This window comes from Schistocerca americana, chromosome 3, assembly GCF_021461395.2.
Source record: "Schistocerca americana isolate TAMUIC-IGC-003095 chromosome 3, iqSchAmer2.1, whole genome shotgun sequence".
NCBI classification, from domain to species: domain Eukaryota; kingdom Metazoa; phylum Arthropoda; class Insecta; order Orthoptera; family Acrididae; genus Schistocerca; species Schistocerca americana.
This window is the reverse complement of record NC_060121.1, coordinates 556,819,278-556,842,617: the sequence shown is the minus strand read 5'-3', so window position 1 is coordinate 556,842,617 and position 23,340 is coordinate 556,819,278. Positions and strand designations below refer to the sequence as shown.

Below are 23,340 nucleotides of genomic sequence, written 5' to 3'. Positions count from 1 at the left end.
TTCTGGTATTTCCTCTGTCTCCTATATGTCTGAGATTAAGTGACGAAGTTTCTGTGTCAGTGTGGGATTGTTCAGTTTCCAGAGTTCTACCATAATCCCATCTTCTCCTGGTGCTTTGTTGTTCTTGAGCTGCTTGATTGTCACCATAATTTCTATGAGATCTGGGGCTTTTGAGTCCCAAGTGTGTGAATACTGGGGGTGTGAAGTCAAGTTTTTCCTGTGGTGGTTCACTGTTAAGAAGGGAGCAGAAATACTGGGCTAATATTTTACTGCTGTTTTCTGAGTTTCCAACAAGCCATCAGATCTTTTGAAGCACAGAGTGGATGCTTGGTATTCTTGTAGGTTTTCTCTAAAGATCTTGTAGAAATTTCTTGTATTATTTTTGTTGAAATCCTGTTCGGTTTTTTGGAGTCTGTTGTTATCATATCCTTGTTTTTCTTTTCGAATCACCTTTGCAGCCTGGTTTTGAGTTCTAAGAAAGTTGTCCCAGTTATCCTTTGTTTTGGGACTGTTGAATTTTTTCCAGACTGTTGTCCGGTTGTCTATTGCCTGATCACAGGCTGTGTTTCACCAGCGGTGTATTCTGATGCAATGATGCAAAGAGAGGGGGAGGGGGGGGGTCTAGTTTCATTCATTCCTGAATTTTCCTTGTTGGTTTCTTCCAGTCTTGGGTTGAAAATTTGTCTTCATTTGTAGAAGATGATGGTCTGATTCAACAGCACCTTTGCGAGGTCTGACATTTACAATTTCTTTCATATTTTCCTTGGAAATCATGAGGTGATGAATTTGGGTTTCACCCTGCCTTGGATTGGGTGATCTCCATGTGGTTAGCTTGTGTGTAGATTTTTGAAATTGGGTGCTCATTACTTTAAGTCCAAAATTCCTGCAGAAGTTAATTAGTTTCTTGTTGTTCTTGTTGGTATGTTTGTGTTTGGTACAAGGGCCTGTTATATCTCTGAATTATTATTATTATTATTATTATTATTATTTCTTTCTTTTCTCAGACGTTATGTCTGGTCAAAAATGGAAAGTGACGCAGACCTTGATCAAGTGTGACTTCCTTTTAACTGTACGGTATATGTTATATTGCATCTAGGAACTTTCGGGTAATTGAACACGTATCAATAATTACGGATTTCTGTAGTTGTATATATAAGTTTGGATGTAGCTGTATTGCATTGATGTACTGGTGGATATTGTGTGGTATGACTCCTGTAGTTGATAGTATAATTGGTATAATGTCAACTTTATTCTGATGCCACATGTCCTTGGCTTCCTCAGCCAGTTGGATGTATTTTTCAATTTTTTCTCCTGTTTTCTTTTGTATATTTGTTGTATTGGGTATGGATATTTCGATTAGTTGTGTTAATTTCTTCTTTTTATTGGTGAGTATGATGTCAGGTTTGTTATGTGGTGTTGTTTTATGTGTTATAATGGTTCTGTTCCAGTATAATTTGTATTCACCATTCTCCAGTACATTTTGTGGTGCATACTTGTATGTGTGAACGTGTTGTTTTGTAAGTTTATGTTGTATGGCAAGTTGTTGATGTATTATTTTTGCTACATTGTCATGTCTTCTGGGGTATTCTGTATTTGCTAGTATTATACACCCGCTTGTGATGTGATCTACTGTTTCTATTTGTTGTTTGCAAAGTCTGCATTTATCTGTTGTGGTATTGGGATCTTTAATAATATGCTTACTGTTATATCTGGTGTTTATTGTTTGATCCTGTATTGCAATCATGAATCCTTCCGTCTCACTGTATATATTGCCTTTTCTTAGCCATGTGTTGGATGCGTCTTGATCGATGTGTGGCTGTGTTAGATGATACGGGTGCTTGCCATGTAGTGTTTTCTTTTTCTAATTTACTTTCTTCGTATCTGTTGATGTTATGTGGTCTAAAGGGTTGTAGAAGTGGTTATGAAATTGCAGTGGTGTAGCTGATGTATTATATGAGTGATTGCTTTGTGTATTTTGCTAGTTTCTGCTCGTTCTATAAAGAATTTTCTTAAATTGTCTACCTGTCCATAATGTAGGTTTCTTATGTCGATAAATCCCCTTCCTCCTTCCTTTCTGCTTAATGTGAGTCTTTCAGTTGCTGAATGTATGTGATGTATCCTATATTTGTGGCATTGTGATCGTGTAAGTGTATTGAGTGCTTCTAGGTCTGTGTTACTCCATTTCACTACTCCAAATGAGTAGGTCAATATTGGTATAGCATAAGTATTTATAGCTTTTGTCTTGTTTCTTGCTGTCAATTCTGTTTTCAGTATTTTTGTTAGTCTTTGTCTATATTTTTCTTTTAGTTCTTCTTTAATACGAGGGAGGGCAGTTCAGTAAGTAATGCAACACATTTTTTTTCTGAAACAGGGGTTGTTTTATTCAGCATTGAAATACACCAGGTTATTCCCCAATCTTTTAGCTACACAACACTATTTTTCAACATAATCTCCATTCAATGCTACGGCCTTACGCCACCTTGAAATGAGGGCCTGTATGCCTGCACGGTACCATTCCACTGGTCGATGTCGGAGCCAACGTCGTACTGCATCAATAACTTCTTCATCATCCGCGTAGTGCCTCCCACGGTTTGCGTCCTTCATTGGGTCAAACATATGGAAATCCGACGGTGCGAGATCGGGGCTGTAGGGTGCATGAGGAAGAACAGTCCACTGAAGTTTTGTGAGCTTCTCTCGGGTGCGAAGACTTGTGTGAGGTCTTGCGTTGTCATGAAGAAGGAGAAGTTCGTTCAGATTTTTGTGCCTACGAACACGCTGAAGTCGTTTCTTCAATTTCTGAAGAGTAGCACAATACACTTCAGAGTTGATCGTTTGACCATGGCGAAAGACATCGAACAGAATAACCGCTTCAACGTCCCAGAAGACTGTAACCATGACTTCACCGGCTGAGGGTATGGCTTTAAACTTTTTCTTGGTAGGGGAGTGGGTGTGGCGCCACTCCATTGATTGCCGTTTTGTTTCAGGTTCGAAGTGATGAACCCATGTTTCATCACCTGTAACAATCTTTGACAAGAAATTGTCACCCTCAGCCACATGACGAGCAAGCAATTCCGCACAGATGGTTCTCCTTTGCTCTTTATGGTGTTCGGTTAGACAACGAGGGACCCAGCGGGAACAAACCTTTGAATATCCCAACTGGTGATCAATTGTGACAGCACTACCAACAGAGATGTCAAGTTGAGCACTGAGTTGTTTGATGGTGATCCGTCGATCATCTCGAACAAGTGTGTTCGCACGCTCCGCCATTGCAGGAGTCACAGCTGTGCACGGCCGGCCCGCACGCGGGAGATCAGACAGTCTTGCTTGACCGTGCGGCGATGATGACACACGCTTTGCCCAACGACTCACTGTGCTTTTGTCCACTGCCAGATCACCGTAGACATTCTGCAAGCGCCTATGAATATCTGAAATGCCCTGGTTTTCCGCCAAAAGAAACTCGATCACTGCCCGTTGTTTGCAACGCACATCCATTACAGACGCCATTTTAACAGCTCCGTACAGTGCTGCCACCTGTCGGAAGTCAATGAAACTATACGAGATGAAGCGGGAATGTTTGAAAATATTCCACAAGAAATTTCCGGTTTTTTCAACCAAAATTGGCCGAGAAAAAAAAAGTGTTGCATTACTTATTGAACTGCCCTCGTATTTGTATTATCTATTTCTGTTTTTTGTCTGTATCCTAGATATTTATAGGCATCTGTTTTTTCCATCGCTTCTATGGAGTCGCTGTGGTTATCCAATATGTAATCTTCCTGTTTAGTGTGTTTTCCCTTGACTATGCTATTTTTCTTACATTTGTCTGTTCCAAAAGCCATATTTATATCATTGCTGAATACTTCTGTTATCTTTAATAATTGGTTGAGTTGTTGATTTGTTGCTGCCAGTAGTTTTAGATCATCAATGTACAGCAAATATGTGATTTTGTGTGGGTATGTTCCAGTAATATTATATCCATAATTTGTATTATTTAGCATGTTGGATAGTGGGTTCAGAGCAAGGCAGAACCAGAAAGGACTTAATGAGTCTCCTTGGTATATTCCACGCTTAATCTGTATTGGCTGTGATGTGATATTATTTGAATTTGTTTGGATATTAAGTGTGGTTTTCCAATTTTTCATTACTATGTTTAGGAACTGTATCAATTTAGGATCTACTTTATATATTTAGAATATTTGTAGTAACCATGAGTGGGGTACACTATCAAAAGCTTTTTGGTAATCAATGTATGCGTAGTGTAGCGACCTTTGTTTAGTTTTAGCTTGATATGTCACCTCTGCATCTATTATCAGTTGCTCTTTACATCCTCGTGCTCCTTTGCAACAGAATTTTTGTTCTTCATGTATAATTTTGTTCTGTGTTGTATGTGTCATTAATTTCTGTGTAATGACTGAAGTTAATATTTTGCATGTTGTTGGTAGGCATGTTATGGGGCGATATTTAGCTGGGTTTGCTGTGTCTGCTTGATCTTTAGGTTTCAGATAAGTTGTTCCATGTGTAAGTGTATCGGGGAATGTGTATGGGTCTGCAATGTAACAGTTAAATAATTTAGTTAGATGTGAATGTGTTGAGGTGAACTTCTTTAGCCAGAAATTTGCTATTTTATCTTTTCCAGGGGCTTTCCAGTTGTGAGTAGAATTAATTGCTTGGGTGACTTCATGTTGCAAAATTATCACTTCAGGCATTTGTGGTATCATCTTGTATGTATCTGTTTCTGCTTGTATCCACCGTGCATGCCTGTTATGTTGTACCGGGTTTGACCATATGTTGCTCCAGAAGTGTTCCACGTCTGTTATGTTTGGTGGATTGTCTATTTTAATATGTGTGTTATCTGTTGTCTGGTAAAATTTCTTTTGGTTTGTGTTGAATGTTTGGTTTTGTTTCCTTCTATTTTCACTTTTTTTGTATCTTCTAAGTCGTTTGGCCAATGCTTGTAATTTCTGCTTCTTTTTTTCTAATTGTTCTATCGCTTCTTGTTGTGAGATTTTACCTAACCTTTTTCGTTTTTTTTTTTTTTTTTTTTTCCGACATTTCAATTCCCATAAATTGTGTTAGCTGTCCGATGTCTTTTCTCAGTTTTTCTATTCTGATCTGTAGCCTGTGTTGCCATGCTGGTTTTGTGGGTTTCTTCTGTGTGTTGGTTGGTTTTGATCTCTGCCTAGTGTGTATATTTAGTATAGTTAGCGCTCCTATATAAACCAGTAGTTGTAACTCTTCCATAGTTTTCATTTATTTTGTTGTATATGATTGTGTTGATAGTTTTTATTGTTATTTCGACTTGTGGGTTATTTGGCGGTCTATGCAAGAATGGTCTAATGTCTGTATTGGTGTCTTTGTATTCTATATATGTCAGCTGAAATTTCTCTTCTATATCTAACACGTGTGTCTCTTCGTGTTCTATTTGTGCTTGTTCTGGTGGCTGTCTTAAGATTTCGTTTTCCTCTGATTGTTTAATTGATGCGTGTTGGTCTTTGTTTGTTTGCTCTGGGATGTTTTGAGTCCATTACTGTATTTTCTTCTTCTTCTGATTGCACATTATTTTGTTCCAGTATTTGTTGTACTTGTTGTTTGATGTTTTCTAATTCTGACTGGGGTATCCTGTTATTTTTGATTATTACACAGATCTGGTCAGCTAGTCGTCGTTCTGTTAAAAATTTTAATTCTGGGTATCTGATAATAAATGTTGTGTATACTTGTGATGTGTATCCAGTTGTGTTGGTTCCTATGTTTGTTGCTTGGCAATAACAGAACATGAGGTGTTGATTAACTTCATCTGACCATCTCATCCTCTGTCTTTGTTTTCCTTCTAGGGCGGTTGCAGGAAGCATATCCTGCAAAACACCTCTATTTGGATTTAAATCATTTTCCAGTTGGCTAGCAGTGTCGTTACCATTGTGGGCGGGCATAGGGTTCAAATGTCGTCCCCAACCATGACGGCGCTTGTCCGAGGCTTCTTTAGTTCTGTCCTGAACCAACTAATCACACTAAAAGGGGGGTTAGCCCTATTAGTGGTTTGTTCTTTTCGTCGCCTTTTACGACTGGAGGCCTATTCTTTTCGCGGGCCTCCACGGGGTTTATTATTATTACTATTATTATTATTATTATTATTATGTTATTATTAATATTACTAACAATACTTCCACACATGTGATGCAGTTGTTTCTGTATTCTATTGTCTCTTTATGTTTATTCTGTGAAATTACAAATTTACTCAGTAGATTTGCTACTTCAAAAAGAAGTAAAGTGAAAGCAGACTGCCAAGAGGACATTGCTATAAACTCCAAACAGCCCTTTTACATGTTACAAACATTTTGTCCCATATAACACTTTCATGCATAATACAGTAAAAAACAAATAAATAAATAAATAAATAAAATATGTTTACAAGATTTCCATGGGAACTACGCACATCAGTGGCTCACAGATACGCTTTCCTTGTGCTCTGGTAGTTCTGATATTACTTTTAATTAAAGTTTACACTTGTTCTGCTTAATGACAGCACTGAGTACAAACCAGATCAAAGTTTTGTTTGATACTCTTATCAACATGCAACGTGTGGTACAAATCTGAGTGTGACACCTGGAGATTTGGGCGTCAGTTCCGAGACATCTCCTTCAGCTTCCTATGACAAAGTACTCTAGAGACAATGGCTTATCACAGAATGTCTAAACTCTCAGTCTGTATCTATATAAAAACTTTGTTTGCCATGTGTTTCTCACTTGGAACCACAGCTTTTGCTAACATCATTGTGACTCAGTTGGCTCATGATCTCTGCCCACCATTCTACCAAGAGCATCTCTCCTCTTTTTCCTTTCCTTTACCTGTTTTCCTATTGCTTTTCATCAAGCTGTGTGATGCTAAAGAGTGCTTATCTGCTCTTTATAGCAAAACACACTCCTAGCCTTATTGATGGACTTATTAAGTTTAATAACGATTATTGCAGTCGTGACATGATCACTATTCCCTTCCGTATACCGACACTGTTGACAAGACCAAAAATGTTTCCATTTCATATGGGCTGTCAAACTACCTGCTCAAGACAGTTTTCAGATAATGTGTTCAAAACTACTTCACAAGGCTGTATGTCTGTACCACCTGCAATGAATCCATAGACATTGCAGTCTCCACTGTTTTTGAGTGATTACCACTATTACTGCCAGACTACAAGCTTGCTGCATGAATGTTATTTCCCTGTATATCACCCCCCCCCCCCCCCCCTTCCCGCGCAACCCTATGCCTTGCTGATGTGGAACACTGCCATTCCCAGTTCCGGTGTCTTAAACCCTATTCTTTCTTCCTTCCTTTATTCCCAATATCATACTGATGCCAAACCTCCCACATTCTTCAGCCAACCACATTCTGACTCATTACTATGCCTCCTTGGAAGGGCAAATGTACAACTGAATCTGTGAAACTGTCAACGCTATCCACATAGGAGCATCCTAAACTAACTTTGGCGAGATAGACACTTTCAGTGTCAGCCCTGCTCCCAATCCTGCATCATGTGAATAATTGCACCAGGATCTGAGCAAACACATGGGTAAAGGGATTTACTTGCTGTCGGGAATTAGGCACATGGGGGATGGCGTGTTTACTAGTTGTCAGGAGCTTCAGGGATAGGTGCGTTATGGAGTCCCTTACAGAAAAGGCATCCCCGGATGGAAAGAAATCCAATGTGTGCTTGCTATGTCTGCCAGGGCATCTCGTCTGAAATGTGGACAAGGCTCTCATGTGGCTATCGAGAGTGCAGTCATCTGCAAGTTTGGCTCAAGAAGGCACCAATGATGTCTGTCACTTGGATTCAGAAGCCATCTTCAGTTCATAAAGGCGACTGGCAGAATGGGGGCTAGCAGAGCTCAGAATTTGCACATTCCCAGTGTTGATTGGTGTCCTTTTGCGTTGGAGCCGAGTAGAGAGCCTAACCAAAGGCTCTGTCAATTCTGTGATGGTCTTGGATGCAGATTTCTGGACCTGTGTTATTGGGTGGAGAATTGTAGGATTCCCTTTGATAGGTCAGAAGAGCACTATACAAAGGAAGAAGCTAGTAGGATAGCAGAGTACTTGGGAGCACACCCTTTTTTAGGCTAGGCAGTAGCTTGAGCTTCTGTGATGAATGGTCACCAGTTGATACACAGTGTGTGAAATCAGACCACATGCAAAGTAGACATGTCAACTGTCAAAATTTTGAAAGTAAATTGTCAAAGTATTCATAACAAAGTTACTGAATTTACTGACCTCCAGGAAAATTGTTGTGCTCAAATTATCCCCGGAACTGAGTGCTGGCTGAAATCCAAAGTAGAAAGCTCCAAAATATTTAGTGAGGCATATAATATATTTCAAAAAGAGAGATTAAATGCCACAGAAATGGGAGTGCTTGTTGCAGTTGATAAAAGTATTGTATCTACTGAGGTTGAAATTGAGACTAACTGCAAATTGATGTGGACACAAGAAACAGGCATAGAATTTTTTATTAATTACTCAGGTTAATTATTGGATGTCTTTACCAGTCACCAGATTTTGCCGTGACAGTTTTAGAATTTTTCGAAGCAAGTCTATGTTCAGTAGCATGGAAATACCCAGAGCACATGCAATAGTAGCTTCAGGTAACTATAATCTAGTAGTGTTCCACAGCAGCAAGACATAGGGTTGGGGGAGGGAGGGATATTCAGGGACACAACATTCATGCACCAAGCTTGTAGTCTGGCAGTAATAGTGGTAATCACTCAAAAACTGTGGAGATCAAGTGGAGGAAGTGAGTAGTCTCCAAAGCCTCTTTTACAAAATCAACTTTCTTTTATCAATTAAGTACTCAAGACAAGTGACTTTACCACAGTGTCCCTGGCATGTATTTCCATAGTAAGTCTTGTCTATTTTTTTTTTTTTGTTTACAAGTCAGTGCCAAAATAGGGTACATGACTGTTTTCTGGAAGTTGTCTTAAACAATTACTTATGTCTTTTTATGCTTAATGTCATTTTATGCTTCTAACATGCTTTCTTTCCTCTGGAATTTCTGTACTCTTTTATAAAAATGGAAATGAAATTCAAATAATTTGAACACCTGCTAAAACACTCCATTCGAGTCAGGTGATGCCTGTGACTTCACTGGCTAACTTGCTGCTCCTACTGTCATAACGCTAATCAACAGTGGTGTCTTGTTTTGGAATTTGCATTTCGGAAAATGGATTGCAAATTGTATGTAGTACCATGATGTAAAAGTAGTTCTACTGAAAAGTCTACATCTTCTACATCTACATCCATACTCCGCAAGCCACTTGACGGTGTGTGGCGGAGGGTACCTTGAGTACCTCTATTGGTTCTCCATTCTATTCCAGTCTCTTATTGTTCTTGGAAAGAAAGATTTTTGGTATGCCTCTGTGTGGGCTCTAATCTCTCTGATTTGATCATCATGGTCTCTTCGCGAGATATACGTAGGAGGGAGCAATATACTGCTTGACTCCTCGATGAAGGTATGTTCTCGAAACTTCAACAAAAGCCCGTACCGAGCTACTGAGCGTCTCTCTTGCAGAGTCTTGCATTGAAGTTTATCTATTATCTCCATAATGCTTTCGCAATTACTAAATGATCCTGTAACGAAGCGTGCTGCTCTCTGTTGGATCTTCTCTATCTCTTTTATAAACCCATATCTGGTACGGATCCCACTCTGGTGAGCAGTATTCAAGCAGTGGGCGAACAAGTGTACTGTAAATTACTTCCTTTGTTTTCAGACTGCATTTCCTTAGGATTCTTCCAATGAATCTCAGTCTGTCATCAGCTTTACTGACAATTAATTTTATATGGTGATTCCATTTTAAATCATTCCTAATGCCTACTCCCAGATAATTTATGGCATTATCTGCTTCCAGTTGCTGATCTGCTATATTGTAGCTAAATGATAAATGACCTCTCTTTCTATGAATTTGCAGCGTATTACGCTTTTTTACATTGAGATTCAATTGCCATTCCCTGCACCGTGCATCAATTCGTTGCAAATCCTCCAGCATTTTTCCATTGTTACAACCTCTCAATATACTACTACAGCATCATCCGCGAAAAGCCTCAGTGAACTTCCAATGTTATCCCCAAGGTCATTTATATATATTGTGAATAGCAATGGTCCTACGACACTCCCCTGTGATACACCTAAAATCACTCTTACTTCGGAAGACATCTCTCCATTGAGAATGACATGTTGCGTTCTGTTATCTAGGAACTCTTCAATCCAATCACACAATTGGTCTGATAGTCCATACGCTCTTACTTTGTTCATTAAACGACTGTGGGGAACTGTATCAAACGCCTTGCGGATGTGAAGAAACATGACATCTACCTGAGAACCCGTGTCTATGGCCCTCTGAGTCTCGTGGACGAATAGCGCGAGCTGGGTTTCACACAATCGTCTTTTTCGAAACCCATGCTGATTCCTACAGAGTATATTTCTAGTCTCCAGATTAGAACATAATATGTGTTCCAAAATTCTACAACTGATTGACGTTAGAGGTATAGGTCTATAGTTCTGCACATCTGTTCGACGTCCCTTCTTGAAAACGGGGATGACCTGTGCCCTTTTCCAATCTTTTGGAATGCTACACTCTTCTAGAGACCTACGGTATACTGCTGCAAGTAGGGGAGCAAGTTTCTTCGTGTACTCTGTGTAAAATCAAACTAGTATCACATAAGGTCCAGTGGCCTTTCCTCTTTTGAGCAATTTGGATTGTTTTTCTATCCCTCTGTCATCTATATCTATATCTACCATTTTGTCATCTGTGTGACAATCTAGAGAAGGAACTACAGTGCAGTCTTCTTCTGTGAAACAGCTTTGGAAAAAGACATTTAGTATTTCAGCCTTTAGTCTGTCATCCTCTGTTTCAGTACCATTTTGGTCACAGAGTGTCTGGACATTTTGTTTTGATCAACCTACCGCTTTGACTAAGACCAAAATTTATTAGGATTTTCTGCCAAGTCAGTACATAGAACTTTACTTTCGAATTCATTGAACGCCTCTCGCATAGCCCTCCTCACACTACATTTCGCTTAGCGTAATTTTTGTTTGTCTGCAAGCCTTTGGCTATGTTTATGTTTGCTGTGAAGTTCCCTTTTGCTTCTGTAGCAGTTTTCTAACTCGGTTGTTGTACCACGGTGGCTCTTTTCCATCTATTATGATCTTGCTTGGCACATACTCATCTAATGCATATTGTATGATGGTTTTGAACTTTGTCCACTTATCCTCAACACTATCTTTACCTGAGAGAAAACTTTTATGTTGAGCCGTCAAGTACTCTGAAATCTGCTTTTTGTCACTTTTGCTAAAAAGTAAATATTCCTACCTTTTTTAATATTTCTATTTATGGCTGAAATCATTGATGCAGTAACCACTTTATGATCGCTAATTCACTGTTCTGCATTAAATGTTTCAAATAGTTCAGGTCTGTTTGTCACCAGAAGGTCTAGTATGTTATTGCCATGAGTCAGTTCTCTGTTTAACTGCGCAAGGTAGTTTTCAGATAATGCACTTAAAAAAATTTCACTGGATTCTTTGTCCCTGCCACCTGTTATAAATGTTTGAGTCTCCCAGTCTATATCTGGAAAACTAAAATCTCCACCAAGAACTATAACATGGTCAGGAAATCTACTCAAAATATTTTCCAAATTTTCCTTCAGGTGCTCTGCCACAACTGCTGCTGAGCCATGGGGCCCATAGAGACATCCAATTACCATGTTTGAGCCTGCTTTAACCGTGACCACCCAGATTATTTCACATTTCGGATGTCCGTCAATGTCCTTTGATACTATTGCACTTTTTATCGCTATAAACACGCCTCCCCCTTCACTGTCCAGCCTCTCCCTGTGGTATACATTCCAATCTGAGTTGAGAATTTCATTACTGTTTACATCTGGTGTCAGCCAGCTTTTCGTCCCTAGTACTATTTGGGCATTGTGACCATTTATTAATGAGAGCAGTTCTGGGACATTTCTATAGATGCTCCTGCAGTTTACTATTACCACATTAATATTGTTATTCCCTGTTGCGTTTTGCCCACTGCTACCTTGTCGCATCTCAGGAGGCATCTTGTTGGGCCTAGGGAGGGAATTCTCTAACCTAAAAACCCACGTGTCCACACGTACTCCGCTACCCTTGTAGCCACTTCCTGCGTGTAGTGCACGCCTGACCTATTCAGGGGGACTGTACATTTCTCCACCCGATAGCAAAGGTCAAGAAATTTGCACCCCAGATCTCCGCAGTATTGTCTGAGCCTCTGGTTTAAGCCTTCCACTCAGCTCCAAACCAGAGGACTGCAATCGCTTCTGGGAACGATACTACATATAGCTAGCTCAGATTCCACCCTGAGAGTGAGGCTTTCCGCCTTCACCAATTCCGCCAACCGCATGTATGAACTGAGGATGACCTCTGATCCCAGAAGGCAGGAGTCATTGGTACCGACATGAGCAACAATTTGTAGTTGAGTGCACCCAGTGCTCTCTATTGCCGCTGGCAGGGCCTCCTCCACATCTCGGATGAGACCCCCCCGGCAAGCAGACAGAGTGAACACTGGCCTCCTTCCCTGACCTTTCCGCTATTTCCCTAAGGGGCTCCATCACCTGCCTAACATTGGAGCTCCCAATCACTAATAAACCCTCCCCCCATGTGCCTGCTCGGACCTTGCTGAAGGAGCAGCCACATGTCCACTCACTGGCAGAGTGGGCGATGCCACAAGGCCAGCCTCCACATTGACCCTCCGCCTCCTGTGACGTGAACGCCGCTGAACCCACCACTCCCCTTGGGGAGAGGGTGGCCCAACCGTGCCCGGTACCTGCGAAGATGTCTCGACAGCAGGGACCGTGGGTGAAGCACGTAACACCTGGGGTGTACCATGTGACGCACCAGACTCTCCACTGTCACTACACTCTGAGGCGGCAGCCTGAAGGCGGCTGACCGCGGCCATGAGCACGTTCAGCTGTTTGCAAACAGTGGCCAGCTCCTCCTGCATTCGTACACAGGAGTCACACACCCTATCCATAATAAGAAATCAACAATTTACTGTAGAGTGTTAATCAACTTTTAACTAGACTGCTAATTCACTAAAGGCGGCTGATAGCTGACTAAACTGTGGTTACCAGACACTTCTTGTTGGAAACAATGAAAATAAGCACTAACTGTCTCTGGACTGTATTCAAAACAGACACGGAATCTATGGAACACTATTACTAGTATTCGAAAATTAAAGCTTCCTAAAAGCAAAAACACATGGAAAAAGAAGTGACAAGTATGAAAAACACAGTCAATACTTAAATTTACGTAGCTTGCTGCACAGCAGATGTGAAGCAGATGGCAGTTACCACAACACATTTTTGAGTATTCCAGAGAATGAGTTGATGCATAAAATGTGGTTGCAGTGCACCAGCAAATTGCCACCACATCGACACACAAGTTCATTGACTTAATTAAGAGTGTGTTGCACTGTGAGGTTAACATTTACTTATCCCCGAGGTATGCTCTCCCACTGTTAGAATGAAGTATAGCGTCATTCAACAAAATTAAACTCCTAATGAAAATTGTCTTTTTACCTAGCTACATCTCAGTTATTCAGTAGCTCAGTTGTTAGTGCAATAAGCTGTCGAATTTTATAAGACGATGTCCATAGATCGATGGTTCGAATCTAACCCAAAAGAACATTTTAACTTATTTGTAAAACATCTTGACAGTCGTCTCGTATGAAATCCAAATCACAATTAATGAGACATCACCACACCGAGCAGAAACAGAATAGTATTGTGTTTTCCTTGCTGTTTACATGTGCTTAATCTGTAATCACAGTTCACACACATCATGCTCAAAATGATATTTTCTAGTTAATGTGACCATACAATTTTTTCTTTATTAAAAATTATTTTTATCTTTGTATTGTGTAGCTAGGATTCTTATTGTTTAAACTTTTGCAGTTTCATATCGTACATAAAGATGAAGTAAGTCTGTTTCAGATGCTAACGTTAATTTACCCTCATAAACATCACAGTCCTTACATTTGTGTCACCCGCATGTTGTACGTGCTTTATATCTCTTCGTGTAACCTCGTCATCCCACACCTCATTGTATTGTGAATGTATGGCTATATTTTCATTACTAGCGATGCTTTCCAAAAAAGTGAATTGTTTGTTCACAAAGTAAATGCCTTTATCCTCTGTGGTCCATTTCTTAGACTAAGACTATTGTGAAGCTATATATAATACATCCCACAACTCAAACAACTGCTACAATCAGTTTGTGCCAACGCTATTTTTGTGTTTCGCATAAAACTTTAAAAATATATATGAACCTTCCAGGAATCGAACATGTGACCTCTTGCACTCCAGTCATATGCACTATCCATTGTGCCATGATAGGCCTGACAAATGAGTACCCTTTACACAGGAAATTGGCACTAAGTTTTACCAGGAATAATTTTTTTGTGATTTGGGTCATAGCTCATGACTGATAGTTGACAATCTAGTTATAATATATGGACCCATTTGCAAAAGTTGTACTAGTCCCTTGTTTTGAGCAAGTTTAATGATGTTGCAGGGAGCAGGGAAAACAGTGTCTGTTGTTGCACATATCACCCCTTGGTAAATGCATGGAGCATGAATGATCAACTTTCACAAGGCTCTGAATAGCTAAACTGTTTTTGTAGTAAAAGTACGTAAAAACCTTGTAACTTCAGCTAACACTCCTATAACACAAGTATAGCTTCTTATTACTCCTAGCTTTGATGTCACCAGGGCATCAGCCAGTAACAGAGCATTTTCGATCATATGACCAGATCTTGATATTTAATGATTTTTAAGCTTTAATTACACAAAAAACAGATATTTTGTGAGAATATTGACTATAAATGCTATTTAAGTATTATAATCAATCAGAATAACAGCAATCTAACCATATTTTTAATGTAGGAAAATAGCCTGTTGCATATGTTGTGAGAGGTGTTGTGCTGTGCTATTTAGCAGTTGAGTGGTGAAAGTGATGGTATGGGGGACTATCCTGTGATGAAACAGTCAAAATATAGTGACAAAATGTAGGAACAAGCAATGATAATAGAGTTTATTAATGACCAAAGTGGAATTCATAGTGGAAGTTCTTGTCAAAGACCATGCAGTAAATTCTTTACATTCCTCAGAACTGAAAGAATAGGAAAAGTGTCAGCCAAACATTTCAGAACATGTACATGTATTTGCTTGAGAAAATATATACTTGCAAATGCATATAACAGTATCTGGAACACAGTTAAAAACATCTTTTTATTTTGTCTTTTGTGCCTTATTACCTTTCTAAGTGCCAAAATGTATTCAAAAATATTTTTCTAGTCAAATAATTCTTACCTTTTCACTGTTGACATAATTTTCATTGGAACACGTTTGTCTGTTTACAATCTTATTTATGCGTAATGTAGGTGTGTGTGTGCTTTTTTTTTTTTTTTTTTTTTGTAACTCACTTTTTGGTTTCAGATATTTCACTTCTCGTGTAGGAAAACAGTAGTAGGAAAAACTACCAAGACCTTGTCTAACTTTTTAATGCATCATGAAAACAAATCAAACAACACAATAAAGATTAAAAAGACAAGCACAAAATCTATTTCTATAACAGGAGTGAACTCGGCCAGAGCAGGTTAACTTGCAATGTTAGTAGATGTCCCCATAGTTCCGTGGTTTTGGGCAGTGTGCAGCATACTCGGAAATTTAGAACTCCACACTCGGCACAATTTATAGATCATTGATGGCATACACACACTAGCATCATGATTGGTTGCTGATTTGCGTGTATTTTGAGTTGTCAATTTTGACCAGAAAGTCACTGGTATAAAACAGGCTTTAGATGCAAGGACACTGCAGACAGTTGTGTGGAAGCTCTATTTATGAAAAGTACAGGACCTTTCCAAGTGTTAATTGTATCATTGTAACCAATTTTGGCACAGCAACCAATGGGGAAGCCATGGCAGGTCAATTTGTAAAGTTTGAGAAACAAGTAGAAGGTGGGTGTATGAGGAATTGCTATCTTTGGAGTAGCTGCTGGAGTTCATGTTAGATTATGAGATAGGATAACTTTTTTAGGGAAGAGTGATATTGTGAGAAATAGGTGTCAAGGCCAGGACTAGCTTTCATTTCACAGATGTGATATTAGTCTCATTGGAAGGCTTCGGGGAAGGAAGGTGAAGTGCGTTTGGAGTTGAATTCCTGGAAAGTTACTAGGTCTGACTGGGCAGAAATGGCAGAAGATAGTGATTGAAAGAAAGTTGTAAATTTTCTACATAAAGTGTTATATGTGTTTTTAGTTTACTGTGTTCAGGCAGATGGTGGGGAAATGCAGCCATTGAAGGGCATGGGGCATGACAAGGATAAAAGAGGATCCTTCACTAGTCCAGCATGGGTAAGCTTGGTTTTGGCCTTGTGAGGGGACTGAGACTTCTTCAGGAGTCCATAAAACATGTTGATGACTGGGTGGGCAGTGTGGAGTGTGTGTTTAGATTTTAAGTAGTTGAGATAACCCCCCCCCCCCATACACACACACACACACACACACACACACACACACACACAGAGGCTATTTGGAATTTGCTACAGCTATTGGAGGGCAACGTTCTGTCCTGAAATGGGATGAATGAAATTACTGTCTTAAAGTAAGAGGTTTTTACTAAACGAGCAGAGGTGTTTAATTGAAGTCCAGGCTTAAATAGTGTGATTTTGTAGATTCAGAGTAATGATGCTTGGAGACTGAGGCAAACAGAAAAGATCTTCGTGAAAGGATGGTTGGCAGCCACAGTTACAGATTTAAATTGTAAGTCCATTAGAAGAGGTACCAAGCAGCATACAAGATTTCAGAAAGATTATGTAAGACTTTATTTGTCCTAATATGCATGTAAGTTTGTGGAAATGGCAGACATAGAATAGGCAAGGGTCCACAGTTTGACTGGTAAGAGAGAAGATGCTGTGAAGAAGGCATAGAAAATGAAAAAGCTATTATGACAATAGTTTTAAAAAGAAGTAATTGCAGTAATAATGACTAAAGTATGTAACACTATGATCTGGCCCAAATTACAATGTGATGTAGATTGGCCAATGGCAGCATTCACATGTGGTATGGAAAGACATTCCACCATCCTTTTTCAGGTTTCTAGACATTGTAGGTGCTGCTTCTCTTTCAAATAACTCCTAAATCAATCTCTGAGACTTAGTGCATCCCATTCTAGTCCTTCTTACAGAAAACATTGCCAGTGCTGAGAACTCAACTCTTAACTTGTGAAGCATTGAGTGGTTACTAGGTGGAAAACAGATACACTAAAAAAGAGGAAACTCTGAAAAAATTAGTTCTAGATAGAAAACGAAAGACAGTAACAAAAATAGGAAAAAAGCAAGTTTCAGGGATGAAAGTGGACCAAATCAGCAAAATACCACATCAATGGTAATTCCTGAATAAAGGAAAGCAATCATTGTCCTGTAGCTGATGGATGTGTGCCATATAGAAACATGTAACAGTTTAGTGATCTTACAAGCTTCAAGGCTACCTCTCTCTTTCTTTTTCAGTAAATACGTCACCATACAGCCTCCTATCAGTAGATGCATCACCATACAGCCTCCCATATGCATCTACCTGCTCCTGTGATAACATTGTTTGTGAGTGGTTGTTTATATTGACTGGTGTGAGAAGAGACAAAAGGCATGTGGCAAATGGATAGAGGTAATATGTATGGGGCATGAAAAGGGGAGAGGTTATAGGAGGCATGATGGAGGTGGAGACAAGTGGGTCTCAGTAGAAGTAACAAAATGAGGTCCAAAAAGATGACATTCTCCTAATCTGGTATTGCCTAGTTCTTGAAAAATGCAACCACATTCTTCGCAACATTGTCAACCACATTTTGATGTCTTCTGGGACTATGAATGTAAACTTTTGAGTCCTCATTTTGATACATCTGTTGAGACCCATCTGTCTTCCCCTCGTCATGCCTCCCATTACCTCCACATACCCTCCTTGTCTCATACATCTTACCAACACACTATTACAACTCACTTTTCCTCTCTCTCCATTACTGTCATCCTGAGTAACTGTTCATAGACGTTCAGTGTTGCCACTCGTAGGATGTAGGCATTTGAGTGTCTTTATTTAAATGAGAGTATTTTTGTTCTAGAAAAAAGGCATCAGATCAAAAGCTAGTAATACTTCTGCACTGTTATTTGTGTTTATGTGCAATGCATCAATCAGTGAATGCTAGTCTCTCCTAATTTTTTATTGTTTCCATTATGAAATTTGCATTTGCGGAGTTCTCATGTATCAGTGGTCATGCCCTCTTTGATAGGCCAGTGGAGCAGACAAAATATTGTGTGTGTTATATTCATGAGTATAAGGAAAGTACTTCCACTGTAGCTACTGCCATTTCATGTGCTATATTATCATGATCTTGCTACTTGGCGGATTGTTTTTGGCTGTCCAACATGGAACTGCTCTTGTATGTTGTAGATGCATACTGACTAGAGAAGAGGTGAACTTCGTTAAGTTTTGTGGCACAGCTATACAGATTTTACATTTTAATCAAATATTTCGATTGCATAAATCAAGTATTTTGTGTGTATAATGTAGATTAAAAAGTGTTTAGATTTGTGTTTACTTTATTGCACACAAAAATATATATATATAATCACACACACAGATATATATTCATGAAAGGTGTTACTTTACACTGAGAAACTTATGTTGTAATTGTCACTATAAATAAAACCACTTTTGTTTTCTCTTTTACTACCTAGGATGTTACCAAACTATCAGCAGTTGCATACCGAACTGTATATTTACTTCTGCTGGTCATTGCAAATAATTTTGATGAAAATACAATATGCTGCATGAAGGGATTGAGTGATCTCATTGGCTCGGTGCTAGATCATCCAACAATAGTTGATACTTATTGGAAAACAAGAAAAAATCATGGCCTGAGGCTTTTATGTGAGCTTCTTGCTCTCAAATTTCCCATCGGACAATTCTTACCATTTGCTAGAGTTGTTCAGGCATTATCTTCTGATAGTGCAGACAGTGCTCGGAAGGTATGTTTGTTATGAACACAATTTTTTTAAAGTAATTGTAGTTTTCAGATTCATTTATTGCTTGCTTAAAATTTCAGATACATTCAGAGTTAGTGAGGATGGAACGGTTTGGCGATATTGTAAGTGAAGAAGATATGAACAGGAATATTTGTCAAGAATCATCGGACACTTGGAGACTTCAGGGCACTAGAAAGCCAATGAAATTCTCAAATTTTCTTCTTCAAAACACTCGAGGTACATTCATTGCACCTCCGTTGATCAGCTGGCATGTTGAGAATTTCAGTTTTTATGAAGCTGTTTATAATGAGCAAAAGGCCCTGGTTGAAGAGGTTTGTATGTATAGTATATTATTAATACATTGAGTGAATGTTGATGATCACAAAACTCTGTGATGAATGTAAAAGCCTTATCCTATTAACTTTATCTTGCAGTGCTTTTTACAGTTTTTTCTGATGTTTGTTTTTGTTACTTAAACAAACTTACTACCTCTGTGTGACATTTATTATTAGATTAGATTCAATTTTCGTTCCATAGATCCAAAAATGAGATGATTTTCATGGGTGTGGAACATGTCACAAAGTATAACGTAAAAAAACAGAATATTTGAATATAATACTCTCTTTCCTGGTGATTTGGTAGGAGATTGTCAAAATATATGAATACATTACAGTAAACTGGAACTGCTAATATTTACAGAATTAATACACTGTCAGAATTAAACATAGTTATGCACTTTAATAAATTTATCATACACAGGATACCTGATCTTGTTTGTTGTGACCAAGTGCTGTCAAAACTGAAATCTGACAGACACTGTTATGTAAACTGGTCTAACAGTCCCTGTTAAAATATTCATCTATGAAGTCTTTCCTTCTCATCCCGTCTGGTAAGTCTCTCCTGACCTGGGATTCTGGGTGACTTTTCTGAAGTCTACCCCTTTTCCTAAACCTTTCCAATCCTTTGCCTTCACCCCTCTTCCTTCCCCTTCAGCCCTTTTGCCAGAAGAAGGAGCCATTGGTTCCAAAAGCTTGCATGTGTGAAACTTTTTTTTTATATGCATGTTCTCCTGACGCTGCTTGGTGAGTAGATTTTACATTATACTGTCAAAAATTGATTATTTCTGTACGTGATTTGTTATTTATTGCAAACAAACAGATGAGAGGTCATTAATGTGCACGAGAAAAAGCAACAGACCCAAGATGGAACCTTGAGGAACACCAAATGTAATTAATTCCCAATCAGATGTAGACTGATTGCTTACTCCACAGGTATTTCACAATGGCATCCTTTGTTTCCTGTTAGTTAGGTAAGACTCCAACCATTTTGCAGCACTGCTGATGGCACCATAATATTTTGAATTACTTGAGAGTATGCTGTGATGCACACAGTCAGAGGCTTTCGACAGGTTTCAGAAAATGCCAGTAGCCTCTAATTTGTTGTCTAATGAATTAAGTACATTCTCACTTAACGTGTAAAAAGCCTTCTCTATATTGGAACCCAAACTGTTCTATTGAATTTCAGAATTTGAATGTAGAACGTGGCATACTGATGAACTGTTCATTACGTGGGGGTAGAACTAAAGAAGAGAAGCCATCTATGTAGGTGATGCATATCCCTCCTCACACCTCTTTCTTATCACCATCTTACAAGCTGTTGCTCTCACTTTTAATATGTTAATGCTGTTTTACACTGGATCACAGAACTATTCACATCACTCATAGTAGCAGTGTGTGCCATGGCTGTGTTCCTGCTGTGCCGGGAAGCGAGGAATGGGAGTACGCTTATCTGTACTATAACCTTTGTTATGACAGTGTTTGAAGTGTGACTGGCTGTGCCCATGACAATAATATTACTGTGTCAGTGGTCTACATGTGTGATCATCTGGCCAAATTATGCAAGTGGTGTAGAAACTTAGTGTTACTGCATGTAAGTATGCACTAATCACACAACAGAAAGTTCTACACTTACAGTATCCTAACAACATTGTTTGTCAGAACACTAATCCAATCTAACAGTGTCCAAAAATGCACTGTCCAAAACACAAGTTGTCCTTGCGAGAGTCTCCTGTTTCATCACCAGTTGCATATTAATCATCATTGTACAAATTGATGTTTAAATACTTTCACTATATAGCCCCATAGCCCGCCCACTCAGCTGTTTGTCACTATCATTGCCATACTTGATTTTTCATCATCATTTTCAACTATGCCATGGGTTTCTTCTTTTTATCAGATGAGATTCTGTAGTTGTCTTTTCCTTTTGCTGAATTTTCCTCCATTTACAGAATCACCTGTAATCCTATCCTTTACCAATAATAGTTTTGTGAGTGGGACTCTTGAATCTACTTGGTCCATCTGTTCCAGGAAGCTGCATGCTGTTTCTTTCATTCCTGCTAACTTAGCTTTAACCTGTCATAGCAGTCACATTATTACAATGGATACTAACACATCTACATTTAAGCGATGTCCTAGATCTTGGTTCTTCTTCCAGTTTTTAAACTCGTTCAGTTCTCTTCTGATTCTGTACAGATTTTGGAGCATTATCAGGCATGAAACAAACTTGGTAAGGTAAATGATATTCGATTCCTTGATGACAGTAGCAGCAGACAGATGTTATTAAATTCAAATCATTGCCTAATAAATACAGTAAATGCTTCCTATCAGTTGATGCAAAAAAAGGCCATCGAAAGCAGATCCATTGGCCTTGCTAGTATTTAGACAGGCAATGATGCTTCAGCACCAGATGTCAGTTTTGCCAAATTATTTGTTAGCGACGTCACAAAAAACCATTAGGCCATTGAAAAGCAGTAACTTTTCTAGCTGTTATATTTCAAACACATGACTAAAATCTTGTGCTGGCTTGATCGCAACCCCTTATGTTAACTCTGTAACTCGTCCCTGAGTCATTATTTATTCCCTGAAAGACCGGAGGATGCAGTACTGACACTTTTTTCTGTAAGTGGATATAAGCAAGTGACGTCTAATTATCAACCTGTCTCTCTCCTTCCCATATTCTAAAAGAAAAGTTCTGGATATTAAGAATGGAAAAGTAAGTGGAGGGAGAGAATTTTTAGATTGGGCTATATATGGTTGGACAGGGAAATATGGTCTTTCACTTTATTTTTTTTATTTTCCATTTTTTATGTTTTTCCTTTATTTCCTTTTTTCCTTTTTTTTAATTTCTATTTTTTCCTTTATTTTTCTTGTGCAGCATGTTTATTAACATAAAATACAATTTAAAGATACACATTATTTCAAAATATGCAACTCAACTAAAAAACTAATGGATCAGTATGAAAAGCTAGGGTATGAAAGTTAGGGAAGAACTTGGTAGTAAATGTTCAAAAACAAAAATGCATCACTACTGCAGTGTCAGAATTAACTTTGTGACAGGCAATGAAACTGCTAAATATTCTAAATCGTGTGACAAATGGGAATTTATTAGAAAATGTTTACTAGATGTTCCATTTATAACTGTCCTTTGATGAGGAGGAAAAACACTTAAGTGATTTTTTTTTTTTTTTAGATGTGCTTTCGACAGATGGGTAGAAATTGGGGTGGGGGGCAGAAAGTTTTTGATTGGAAGAATTTTTAATTGCTGTGGGTAACAGCACTGATACTACTGAAATGACACAACTTGTAATCTTTTCAAAGAATTGATAAAAATTTGAGCATCACTGATTTTTCCATTAGAAGGAACAACTACTAGTGACAATGCACCTGGAACAATCAACACGATTTTCAAAAGATCTGGGTCATAATGAGTTTATCTGTTACATCCTCTGATGGTGTTTATGCAGTGGTTAGTGCAAAACAGTATCATATAGCTATAGATCAACCATGGGACCACACATTGCATCAGTTTGTCAACAGGAGCCAAATAGCAACGACGTCACAAGCAGACAAACAAGAATGTGGGACAGTTGTCCACAGGTCTCATACCTATGTGCATACCCCTTTTTTGTATATTGTAAATATACTGAGTACATCAAAGAGAGGTTTAATAAGACAGTTGACAGTAATGTTACTAGTCCTTGTATTATAAGGTGAGGAGAAGTAGCTTCCAACCTTGTTCTTCTCCAAAACAGAATGTGAAACAGACTCGCACTAGTATTGAATGCCACAAGTAATATTTCTTGCCTTCAGTTGTTACCATCATAGAGATCTAGCCTTATCACATCTGTACACAGATACTGAAGGAGGGATTTGTTTACATAATTTATGAAAACAGAATAAAACTGCTGAAGCGTTATTTATCGAC

The 23,340-nt window shown here is 38.7% G+C and overlaps 1 protein-coding gene across 1 annotated transcript in view; it reads left to right on the top strand.

Annotated features, from left to right (window-relative positions):
• The window catches only part of LOC124605709 (nucleoporin Nup188), a 271,799-nt gene that overhangs the window by 96,860 nt on the left and 151,599 nt on the right, over positions 1-23,340 (top strand). The window contains exons 7-8 of the mRNA XM_047137581.1: positions 18,790-19,080; positions 19,158-19,409. Coding sequence (XP_046993537.1) covers positions 18,790-19,080; positions 19,158-19,409 — 543 coding nt within the window. The remainder of the gene's footprint in view (positions 1-18,789; positions 19,081-19,157; positions 19,410-23,340) is intronic.